General features: G+C 39.1%; 4 protein-coding genes across 4 annotated transcripts; 3 read left to right on the forward strand and 1 right to left on the reverse strand. All coding sequences in view use genetic code 12, as the record gives it.

Annotated features, from left to right (window-relative positions):
• Window positions 1-35: 35 nt before the first annotated feature.
• On the reverse strand, window positions 36-1,370 carry NMT1 (glycylpeptide N-tetradecanoyltransferase; the record flags this gene model as incomplete). The annotated part of the gene is made up of 1 exon (XM_049325159.1): window positions 36-1,370. The coding sequence occupies one exon, from the start codon at window positions 1,368-1,370 to the stop codon at window positions 36-38; it is 1,335 nt and encodes a 444-aa protein (XP_049179115.1).
• Window positions 1,371-1,650: 280 nt separating this feature from the next.
• Window positions 1,651-8,343, forward strand: KGF56_003790 (NIP1; the record flags this gene model as incomplete). The annotated part of the gene is made up of 4 exons (XM_049325160.1): window positions 1,651-2,649; window positions 3,047-4,276; window positions 4,424-6,841; window positions 7,243-8,343. The coding sequence occupies 4 exons, from the start codon at window positions 1,651-1,653 to the stop codon at window positions 8,341-8,343; spliced, it is 5,748 nt and encodes a 1,915-aa protein (XP_049179116.1).
• Window positions 8,344-8,803: 460 nt separating this feature from the next.
• On the forward strand, window positions 8,804-9,676 carry SPS20 (Sps20p; the record flags this gene model as incomplete). The annotated part of the gene is made up of 1 exon (XM_049325161.1): window positions 8,804-9,676. One exon carries the CDS (start codon window positions 8,804-8,806, stop codon window positions 9,674-9,676), a length of 873 nt encoding a protein of 290 aa, XP_049179117.1.
• Window positions 9,677-10,104: 428 nt separating this feature from the next.
• On the forward strand, window positions 10,105-12,585 carry KGF56_003792 (uncharacterized protein; the record flags this gene model as incomplete). Its single annotated transcript, XM_049325162.1, has 1 exon — window positions 10,105-12,585. The coding sequence occupies one exon, from the start codon at window positions 10,105-10,107 to the stop codon at window positions 12,583-12,585; it is 2,481 nt and encodes an 826-aa protein (XP_049179118.1).
• Between the last annotated feature and the right edge of the window lie 91 nt (window positions 12,586-12,676).

The raw sequence follows: 12,676 nt of genomic DNA on the forward strand, positions 1-12,676 counted from the left end.
GACTCTTGGACCATGTGACATTCTCACTCAAACTCTCATAACAAGACTACACCAACACCACTGGTAGTATCTTCAATTACTTGTTTTGTTTGTGGGTCTATTCCACCATTCATTGGGAACGTTTTATAATTAAACAAGTAATAATTTAAGAACCCATCACCGCTACCAAACTTGCAATTTTTCAAAAAGAATGTATTGTCTTGACTCGTTAAACAGTTGAAGACGTCGACATTGTACTGCTTGGATGTAATCAATGCATCTGTGATCAAATCGGTTAGTCTAGGCTTGTACTTTTCATCTTTTGCATCTGTTGCATAGTAGAATAAGTAAGCAATTCCCAATTCGTCGTGATGTGTATTCTCCAACACTGTAAACGGCAATAAATAGTAGGAAAAAAAATCGGTTATTTTCCCCTCGGCGTTTTCAACCACAAAAGACTTGATGACGTTGGATGTGGATGTTTCGTTAGTATTAGATCCCAACATACAATGTCTAAATTCTTCTTCGTTGAAAATTTCCACAATATCGAATCTTTCTTGGTATTTGTTCAAAAGGCTCAAAGTTTGAGAAATATCCTTTTCTTCCATTCTACGCAAACCAGGAAGCTTTGTTGCGTTGGGCAATGCATAATGAGCCAACATGCTGGCTTTTGTTTGGTTTGCTGGCAAATGACTAAACTCAACATCGTGCAATTTGGACCAGTTTATGGGTCGGTGTTGATATCGACAAGTTGCCAAAGGAGTGGGCAATATTGATCCTCCAGTATATAATGCTTGCCATATGTCATGTTTATTAACTTTTCTTGTAATTTCTTTTATCATAATGGGTGCAAGTCTCTTGTTTCTCAATTTTTTGTGTATACATAAAAAGTTGATTTCAACACTATCAATTATTGTATCCGACTTGTTCAATTTGATGGTGACTGGAGTAGCTGCTATGAAAGCTACTAATTTACCAGTCTCCTTTACCCTGACCCCCGTGTGCCACTCTTTGACCCATTTTGGTGGCATCAATGCCCATTTGAAAAACTCATGACTATACTTGAACCTAAACGTTGCATCTGTATCCTCAACGTAATTGTCATACAAGAGCTTGTACAACTCATCTAGTTGTTTGTCGTCTTCGATATCTATAGTGCACCATTCAAAATCTTTTATCAAGGGTAAAGGAGTATCAGGTACATCGGCAGGAGTCTTGATATCATCAATAGGACCTTCTTTAGTAATTTTCTCGTCTAATGCTGGTACCGGCTGTGTCTTCCAAAACTTATAGTCCTTCATCTCCTTCTCCTGGGAAGATGTCAACGTTTCGCCCATAGCCAACATCTTCAAGAGGTCCTCAATCGACCTTTTATTTGTATTCAGCAGCATTCCTGTAATTCTTGGAAAAAGAGAAAGTAGTGGGTTATGAAAAAAGTATACGGAGGGGCTTATTGAAATTTTTCTCCATCCTTTTTTTTTTTTTCGTTTTTTTTTTTCACTTCTTCCTTCCAGTTTGGTTTAGGGGTCTTTTTTTTTTTCACTTCTTCCTTGCTTCCAGGACAGCTAGGAGAAGGAGATGATTAAAGCGAGTTGATAATCAGTTGACGAGTTGGAACAGATTGGTCAGAATCGAATAGCTTTGTGAGATTGGAATTAGTTTTTGCCGGGTATGGTTTTGAAAGATTCAAAATGGGACAAGAGAGCAAAATACAAGTATATGAAAAAACATGGATTGTTGAAAAAAACAGAAAGCCCGTCGATAGTTCCGAAATGGACGTCGAAAAAGAAAGTAGAACCAGACAAGAATAAGATCAGTTTGGAAGATTCAGATGACGAATGGGACTCTGATGTTGATGAAGCATTGATAAATCATTTTTACCCACTGTTGAGTGCTGGAGATGCGTTAACTAAAGAGCAAAAGATTAAAATAAAACAACAAATATTGAAGGACCTAGAAGGAGGGGAGGGGGAAGGTGAGGTGGAGGAGGCAAAAGGGGAAGGTGAGGTGGAGGAGGCAAAAGAGGAGTTGGATGGAATTTATTTGGGAAAGCAGGAGCAGGTTGTACCAACAACGTTTAATCTAGAAGAGTTTATAAGCGGGATTAAACAGAAACCAAACAAATCCAAGAAATTGCTAAAGAACAAGATGTCAGAAAACTTTCTACAAGAGTACGGGTTGGATAGTTACAGTTACGGAAAAGATGACTATAATGATGTATCAATTGCAAAGCAAAAGCAAAAACAAGATCACTGCAAGAGAATAGTCAATGAGCTTACATCGCGTAGGATCGACGAGTATAGAATTGGCCAAGACTTGGATCAACAAACGGACTCTATCCGTGTACTAACTGCGGAGGAGAAAGAAGAGGACAAAAGAAGACAACAACTAGTCGAACAGGATAGGTTTTATAAAGAAATGAAGAGAAAGTTTGGTACACAAGTGAGGAAGCCTCAAAGAGTGATTGAAGTAAACAATTTCAATGTAAATGACACAGAAAAGCTACGCCATTTACAAGAGAAAATAGAACGACATCCTAGTACCAATGATCAACATACATTGGAAGAGGATATTGATGAACTACTTGGGGTAGATAAACCGCTTTTCACTAATGATCCTGAGGAAGCATTAGGAAAACTAAGTATCACTGAAAAAGGCACATCAAGCCTTGTGCAAAAGAAAGTAAGCAGCCCCAAGGATGGCCTAAGCAGTATAGACATTGACTTTGTAGACTCTCTACTAAAGTAAAATGAGAAATACACTATCGAGCGAAGCGAGATAGTGGAGCAGCACTATCTACCTATCTATCTACCTAGCTATCTATCTATCTACCTAGCTATCTATCTATCTACCTAGCTATCTATCTACCTACCTAGCTATCTATCTACCTACATATCTATCTATATAGCTATCTATCTAGCTATCTAGCTATCTATCTACCTATCTACCTATCTACCTATCTATCTATATGCGCTTGTATTTTGTATGGGGAAAAAAGATAATCTATGAAAACTATGGCTTAGATTTTCATATCTGGAATACCATTAGAACTGCAGCTATCATATAGCCTATGTGCACAGCAGCGACGAGCTCGATTACGCCGGCAGCGGCTTCGTGCAAAGACAATGAAGCCATTCGTCTATTTGAAAAAGCTATGGAGAAAGAGTTACAAGGGTTGATGTCGGATGCAGTTGAGAACTATAGGAAGGCCTTTAAGTTGAATGATCAGGTGGATACATTATATCGATCTTGGAAAGTACCTTGTGCAAATACCAAGCTTAAAAAGGAAAGAGGAGAAAACTTTATAGCCCGAGTGGATGAAAGAGCAGTGGCCAAGATTAATGTGGATGAATTAATCTTGAGTTTTGCCAATATTCAAATAGAGCCAAGAGTGCAACGAGACGAAGCGGCTGGTGGACAAGAGAGACAAGGCAAGCAAGAAACGTTTTCACCCTTGGTTCATTTGCCGCGTGACATATGGATATATATATTGGAAATTCTTGTTATCACGAGTCCCGAATCCTGGTTCAACATGTCTATAACTTGTAAAAAGTTTTCGTTTTTTGGGTTTGGGAGCAACCCCATATGGAGGACACTTTGTGAGTTGATTTATCCAAAACAGGTTTATGAGGAAAACCAAGGACGTTTTGAAATGGCTGTACCAATTGACCAGTTGCAAATAGTACCGCAATTCGAGAATTGGAAGACTATGTTGCATCAAAGGCCATTTATCAAGTTTTTCGGCTGTTATATTAGCGTTATTAACTATTACAGTGAAGGTGGTAGAAGCGAATATTCCTTATCGTGGACAAACCCTGTGCGTACAATCACATACTATAGATACTTGAGATTTTACCCCGACGGCACGGTTTTGAAGGTGCTAACAGTGCTACCGCCAAACCAAGTTGTGCCGCATTTACGAAAGGAGAACAAGGGGTTGATTCCCTTTAGTGAAGAAAAACTTGAAAAAGAAGCACACAAGATATATACCGGGAAATGGACAATAAACACTTCTGGAGAGGTGCACATCAAGATAGAAAAAGGGTCTGTATCGTATTTAACATTCCACTACTATTTCAATATCAAAAATATGGGAATAAACAAACATGCAAAATTAAGTTGGAACAGATACTTTGCAGTTAGAAAAGAGGACACATCAGCAAATAATAATAACAACGACAACGACAACGACAACGACAACGACAACGATAACGTTCATGACAGAGCCGGAGAGATTTTCAACTACTCAATTCGTAATGAAAAGCCATTCAAGTTTCTGAGAGTAAAGAGTTATCACGTTTAAAACAACGTTTTTGAAGAATGCACACGACTAGTGAAAAAAAAATTCAGATTTGAAAAAAAAAAAAAAAAAAGGACGAAAAATTTGATTCTTCTATACAAAAATTTTCTATAAATCAAGGAAGGAACCAGCAATAGATATTAGGCTATGTCTCGTTTCTTTGTATCAGGGTACAATTCCGAGTCTTCTTCAGAGGAAGAGGATTTGTTGAGTTCTGGGGAGGAGGAATTGTTATCGTCGTCTGAGGCTGAACAAGAGGATAGCGACTTTTTCATTGAGGATGATAATGATGAGAGTAGTTCAGATGACGAAGACGGGCGTCCAACAGGACCGGCATATTTTCTTAAGAAGTCCTTTTTGAAGGGGGTTGGACCAGAATCCGACTCTGAGAGTGACGATGAGGGTAGGAAGGTTGTTAAGAGTGCCAAAGATAAGTTGTTGGACGATATGAAGGCTTCGATCGAGGTGATCAACGTCAATAAAAGAAGCAATAACTGGATTGTAGTCTTGAGTGAGTTTGAAAAATTGGGAAGATACTTGAACAAGGCTAATCATCAGAATTTCGGTACGCCTAAGTTCTATATCAAGTTGTTGGCAAGCTTGGATGACTCAATGACCGAAACTGGAAATAACGAGAAAGATGATAGAACCATGAAGGCAGACGAAGCAAGAGCATTCAACACCTTGAGACAAAGAGTCAAGAAACAAATGAGAGAGTTTCAAGCTTATTTAACCTTGTACCACGATGCTCCCGAGACGTTTGAATCCGAAGACGAACCTTTGGAGGCGCTTGCAACAAACAATGAGAAACAAGAACAAACCCGTGTGTTGAGTCCTATTTTCCACACTTTGAAGCAAATCAGTGATTCTAGAGGTAAAAAGAATGTTGACAAGCAAGAGCAAATAACAACATTGGAAGGTTTAATAACTGAAAAGGCAAGTGTCTTTGAGCTTGTGTCCGTGTATCAGATGCTTTTGTCAGTTAGATTTGATGCATCTTCGAACCAGGCTTTTATGGCGTTACATGACTGGCAATTGAATAACCGCGATTTAAACAAGTTATTGGACATTTTATCGAGTTCGAAAAAGTACCAGCTTAGCGAAGAAGGCCAGACAACCGATGATATCGATATAGAACCCGTTGAAAATGCCAATGGGGTAAAAGTGATTTTCGGATCGGTTACCTCACTCATTGACAGATTAGACGATGAGCTTACTAAATCTTTGCAAAATACCGATCCACATTCTATGGAATACGTGGAGAGATTAAAGGATGAGGCGAAAATCTACAATTTGATAGTAAGAGGCCAGGCGTACATTGAGTCCATTGTTGAAAACAAACAAGAAAGCAATCAGTTAGCAAGAGTAGTATTAAGAAGATTGGAACATATATACTATAAACCAATTATTTTAATCCAAGCCAATGAAGAAGAAGCCTGGAAGAACATCAGTAAACCATCCAATGACGACGAGGACGACAACAACAACGACAACAATAATAATAACAATAACATTAACAACAAAACACCGTCAGAGGTTATTGACGAGTTGACCCAGTTTTTGCAGTCGAGTAGCCAGTTTGCAAAGCATGCTATACTATATTCCGTTTACTACTATGCTGTTAATGGAGACTATACCAAAGCAAAAGAATTATTTTTGGCAACTCAGTTTAACCTTTCAGACTCGTCTTTGCAAGTCCAATATAATAGAGCATTGGTGCAACTTGGATTGAGTGCATTTAGAGCAGGTGCAATTGATGAATCTCATAAGATACTAAACGAAATTGTAAATTCTCAAAGATCAAAAGAATTATTGGGCCAAGGTTTCAACTCCAAGTTTCCAAGTCAGGCTACTTTAATTGAGAAACAAAAGTTGTTGCCATTCCACCAGCATATCAACTTGGAGTTGTTGGACTGTGTTTATATGACTTGCTCCTTGTTGATTGAAATCCCGGCATTGGCATCTAATAAAGATCAAAAGCGCAGAAATGCGTCATTGAAATCGTTCAAGAGCAAATTAGAGTTTCACGACAGACAGTTTTTCACTGGGCCACCAGAAAGTATAAAAGATCACATTGTTCATGCCTCCATTGCATTACAGAAGGGAGATTGGTTAAAGGCTTACCAGTTATTGTCCTCGATAAAGATTTGGAAGTTGATCCCAGATAATGATAATTTGTTGGCGATGATGAAGAATCAATTACAAGTGGAGGGTTTGAGAACATATATTTTCACTTACAAGTCGGTTTTCACCAAATTGTCAATCTCTAAGTTGAGTTCGATCTTTGGTTTGCCTGAAGAGAAAGTTGTATTGGTGTTGAATAAAATGCTCGATTCTGGAGATATCAATGGTGAGATTAATGAAAATTTCATAACATTCACCAGCGATACTCAGAGGTCGAAATTACAAGAGTTGGCAATAATAATGAACGATAAAATACAGTTGTTATCCGAAAAGAATGAGAAAACTTCTTTTAACGGCTATGCTAAGAAGCCACAAAGTCAATCACAATCTCAAGCTCAACAGAAAGATGTTGAAGAAAGCAGATTTAGATACGCTAATGTTAGTATTAATAGTGACGAATTTTAAAGAGAAGAGGAAAGTGAAAATTGTGTAGCTATATATACAGAAGACAAGAGAGTGAGAGAAAGCGAGAGAGAGAGAGAGAATAGTATAATAAATCTTGTATTTTCAAACAACGTGTATTTTCTTTTTAGCTCATTTACCGCAAAGCAAAAAGCCGTGTATGTGTTTGTGTATGTCTGGGTGGGTGGGAGGACCCATTATCTCTTGTCTAGTGAGAGACTCTGTAGATTTTGGTGGTGATAAGTGTGGTAGAGTTTCTTTTTTCTTTTTTTTTTAATTTATTTATTTATTTATTTATTTTTTTTTTTTTTCTTTTCAAAGTCATCGATGATAAATATTTGATATCTCTTACCAAAATGCCAGAGGCTGCTCCCAAGAGGCTAAAGGTGTCTTCACTATGTGAACTCTGTCATGGCCGAAAGGCAGTTATGAAACGACCTAAAAACTTAATGAAACTTTGTAAAGAGTGTTTTTTTCACGTTTTTGAAACGGAAGTGCACAATACAATTATTGAGCATCAATTGTTTGCTGCATTAGATAAGAACAAGGCTGTGGCGATTGGGCTGCTGGGAGGAAAGGACTCTACTGTTTTAGCTTCTGTGATGAAGACGCTCAACGAGAGATATAACTACGGACTAAACCTTGTTCTTTTGTGTATCGATGAAGGTATCAAAGGATATCGAGATAATAGTTTGGAGACGGTAAAGCTAAATCAGAAGGAGTATGATTTGCCTCTTGAGATATTGTCGTATAAAGAGTTGTACGACTGGACAATGGACGAAGTAGTGGCGTGTGCTGGAATACGGTCGTCGTGCACTTACTGTGGAGTTTTGCGCCGTCATGCATTAGACAAGGGTGCTGAAAAGCTTGAGATCAATCACATTGTCACCGGTCACAATGCCGACGATATGGCGGAAACTGTTTTATTAAATCTACTTCGGGGAGACATTAATAGAATCGAGAATAGCACAAAGATCATCACGCTGTCTGAAAACTCGAGTATCCAGCGAAGTAAGCCATTTGCCTATATGTCGCAAAAGGAGATTGTTCTTTACGCACATTACAAGAACTTGACCTATTTCAGTACTGAATGTACTTATCTGGAGGAGGCGTTTCGAGGGGAATGCAGGAGCTTATTTCACCAGCTTTCGTCGGTGCTTCCCAGTGTTCATATCAATACCATTTACAGTGGAGATCAGTTGAAGAAAAAGGCAAAAGTAGCAAAAGTACTGCGCAAGTCAAAGCCAAAGAGCAATATAAGTATAGAGCAAGAAATACTTCCAGATGGGTCTATTGCATTGGAAGAGACTAACAGGTGTCACAAATGTGGTAGTTTAGCATCGAATAAGTTATGTCAAGCTTGTTTTTTACTTGCAGGTCTAGAGGTGAGTAGAGCTAAGATTGCAGTCGAAGATGATAGTGGAGGTGGTGATGGCGCTGCGAAATTGAGTAGGACCCTTGAGCAGTTAAGCTTTTAGAAAAGAAAGAAGAAGAAGAAGAAGAAAAAAAAAAGCCAAGATTGATATAGATACGAGTTTTAACATTACCATTATTTATGTATAATTTTTATTAGTGAAGCTGAAAAATGAGTTTGATACTGATGAACCGCAACAACTTTCGTTTAAGTTCTTAGTCTCTCTCCCCCCCCCCCATCCTGTTTCTGCCTCCCCGTCTCTCTCTTTCTATTGCTTTTTATCTCACTCTTCCTTAGTTCATGCAAAAAAAGTTTTCAAGGAGGTTTTATTTTTTTCCCCAACTTTGTCCGTGGGATAAAAGAAAGTGAAATTTTTGCTAATTATCCCCACATTTTTGACATTTTTTTTTCACATTGTTGATAAAAACTTTAACAGAAACACCCCTTGTAAAAGTTTTTCTTTTCTTTTCTCCTTTCCTCTCTATTGTCAGGTCATTTCTTATCATTTCTTGTTCTATTTTGCGATGCCAAACACTTTATCTTCTTCATACTTGAAAGATTCCGTATGGAAACCAGACTTGTTTAAGGATAAAGTTGTTTTTGTTACTGGTGGTGCAGGAACAATATGTAGAGTTCAGACAGAAGCATTAGTTTTGTTGGGTGCAGATGCAGCTATAATAGGAAGGAATATAGAGAAGACCGAGTCTGCAGCTAAAGAGATTGCCCAATTGAGACCAGGAGCCAAGGTTCTTGGTTTGGGAAATATTGATGTACGCAAGGTTCATAGTTTGAAGGAAGCAGTCGACAAGACAGTTGCTGAATTAGGGAGAATCGATTATGTGATTGCGGGCGCCGCCGGTAACTTTTTATCCGATTTTAACCACATGTCGGCAAACGCTTTCAAGAGTGTTATCGATATTGACTTGTTGGGTTCCTTTAACACAGTTAAAACTTGCTTTGAGCAATTGAGAAAGAATAAAGGTGCAGTGATTTTTGTTAGTGCTACCTTGCACTATTACGGTATTCCCTTCCAGGCGCACGTTGGAGCGGCAAAAGCAGGTGTCGACGCTTTGATGAATGCTCTTGCAGTTGAATTGGGTCCAGTGGGAATACGTCTCAATTGTATCGCTCCAGGACTTATTGGAAATACCGAAGGTGGTGCTCGCTTGAATCCACCTACTGAAGTCCCATTGGACCAGAAAGTCCCTATTGGAAGAATAGGTACTACTACAGATGTTGCTGACTCTACAGTTTACTTATTTTCTCCTGCTGCGTCATATATCACAGGAACAATCACCGTTGTTGACGGAGGTTTATGGCAAGTTGGTGGATTCTTGGGTGAATTGTATCCCTCCGTTGTCAAGATGCAAAATGAAGACCCAGAGTCCAAGTTGTAATCGACACTATCGACACTATCGACTTCGACACTATCGAGCGAAGCGAGATAGTGGAGTAACACTTAATAACTTGAATCGACACTAACTAGATAGTGGAGTAACACCTAATAGCTTGAATCGACACTATCGAGCGAAGCGAGATAGTAGAGCGGTACTAACTAGCCTATTACAACACTATCTCGCTCTGCTCGATAGTGGAATAACACCAACTAGTCTATTACAACACTATCTCGCTCTGCTCGATAGTGTATCTCTCTTCTTTTTATCTGAAATACTTTATACAAAATGGATCAGGAACCCCCTCGTGAAAAATAAATTAGAGGAATTAACGCGAGAGATGAAAGAAACACCCCGAATCGACTAAACTTAATTTAATTTTGTAGTAATTTGTATGCTCTAGGTAGCACATCCACATACGAGGTATCATAATGACAGATAACGTTGAGAGGCACAAGTCTACGAGATGGGTTAAAGGTGTACCTACGTATGGTGACTGGACTGATGACGACTACGAGGATAATAGTGGTGGTGATGTGGATCAAAGCTCTGCTATACATGGATATGCACCTATTCAACAGCAAAATTTACATAGTATGGCGTCACAAATACCGTTGGAGGAAGGTGTCGGCAATGTCGGCGTAGCTAACGACGGTACGAGCATCTCACAGAAAACATTAGTCTTGTCGATTGATAAAAAGAACAGAAACAGAGATCTTTGTTCGGATAGCAGTGATAATGACGAAGAAGAAGAGGAACAAAAGGAGGTAAACAGTTGCAATCAAAGTAAGCCATTCGAACTTCCATCGTCCAGTTTGAGAAGCGAACAGAATGAAAACTTTGCGAATTCTAACAAGCTCAACTCGGTTTCATTGGAGAATGTACCACAAAGATACAAAGAGGCTGTGCCAGAAGAATCCTTCCCAGTGGAACCTAAAGAGGAAGAGAACAGCTACTACTCAAGTGTGTCTGCGCAACAGTATGGGGGACAAAAAACCGTTGAGTATATTGCGGAGCTGATAACTAAGCAGCAGCAGAAACCGAGTCAAGATACAACTAACGTCTATGAAGAAGAGGACTTTTCTCAAAACCAAACTCAGCAACATCGCAATTTCCAGGTCCCACCTACACCAACTTATAGTGAATTTTCGAACCGATCAGGATATACAGAAACCATTTCTGAAGCAAGTTTCCAATCCGAATCCTCGATTCAAAAAGAGCCAACGGATTTATCGTTACGAAAGATGAATGTAAATGATAAACCTCTGGAAGTTTCTTCTCATATGGAACATTCTGATAACAATGAGCTGCTTCCACATGACCCCCAAAAATTAGTTTTATCAATTGATAAAAAATTGGGGGATACTAGTGACTCTACTGATGATGACAATTGGGGATACAATGGAACCGACTCGTCTGATGAGGATGCTGCTGACGAGCTGTCGAAGACACAACCAAAAACAATAAACACGTACATTGACTCACTAATCAATGAACTTTCGGGTGAATCGTTTAATGAGGAGAACAACGCCATTCCTCTGCCGTCAAATATTAGAACCTCATTCGATACTCAAACGACGGGAGAATTGTGCTACGATGGGGTGAATGGGGAGATCGAAAGCCCGCTTGCGCCGTTGTCAGTGTCAGCTGCGCAGTATAGACCACATGCTTTACCCTTGAATGAATCCTCCAAACGAAAAGTGTCTGTAAGGAAACCACCGAAATCAAGAGATGATGATTTGGGGTATTACTCAAATATAGTCAGTGATTATGGAGATCAAGGTGAGTCCATCGAGGATGATAGGAAGACAGCGCAAAGTAGCAATAAAAAAGATGAAATTGCTCCACCAAATAATGATATCCAATCGATTGTTTCATCCGGTTCGTTGTCCACTGGAAAATTATCCATGGACTACAAAGGGTCTCAAAAACCGGGAGATGGCGAGAAAGACGAAAACAAAGGTTCGAGAAGGATTTCTCAAGGCACTTTTAACTTTGACAATTGGGTACCAAACACTGAAAGTTTCCGTAATCAATTTATTAGTGGAAATGACAACGAATCTACAGTAAATTATCAACCCAGTGATTCAGAAAAAGTTGCAAATGTTGGAATTCCATCGGGGCTTAGTGTGGTGGTTTCGAATACAAGTACAACTTCATTACCAGAAACAATTGACGTGGCAATGCCTAGTATACAAGAGGATTTCAATGCTAGCGACGACGACGACAATGACGAGTTTCACGATTCACAGTCTAGCGATCGCTTAAAGTCCACAATAACACAAGACTCGATATTAGATTGCAAATCTTACTCAACACCACTATTCAAAGAGGAGAAACTAACGCCAGCGCCTTCTAAGGATGATTTTTCTCAAAAATATACCAGTCTTATTCCTCCTAATAAAAGTGTAGAGGATCCATCAGCAGCAGCAACAGCAGCATCATCATCATCATTGGCGGCACCAGTACAGCTGGAGCATAGAAGCTTTTCCAATTCAAGTGGCTCAATGACGCTAGTTAATGTAGTGGATAAATCAGCTGCAGCGAATACTTTTATACCGGGCAAATACCCTGTATTTGACTGGAAGGCCATTATTGCCATTTCGCAGCCAATTGATAGAATTGCTGCATTTGAAGCAGCCTTGTCGAAAGAAGCAAACTACGACACGGGACTACAGACATGGCTAAACCACACATTGAAACAGAGCTCAGATTTCAACAATATCCATATTGGGAAAATTGCATCACAAGCTTATCAGAATGCTCTTCACAGCGATCTCAGAAGGCATGGTTCTTTTAGAAGCAAAGTTTTCGTCGTAAAGGATAAAGTTGAGGGTACAGGATCCACAGCATCCAATTTTGGGAAAAAATTATTTAGTCGTAGCAAGAAATTTATCTCGGGAGATAAGTAAAATAAGTAAGATAAGATAGTACATCACTGGAACAATACTATTCGTATTATATGAATTACCCTTTTATGTTTGATTGTCGTTTTTTTTCTTT

Source organism: Candida oxycetoniae (genome assembly GCF_023343755.2).
Source record: "Candida oxycetoniae strain CBS 10844 chromosome Unknown scaffold38, whole genome shotgun sequence".
Classification (NCBI taxonomy): Eukaryota; Fungi; Ascomycota; class Pichiomycetes; order Serinales; family Debaryomycetaceae; genus Lodderomyces; species Lodderomyces oxycetoniae.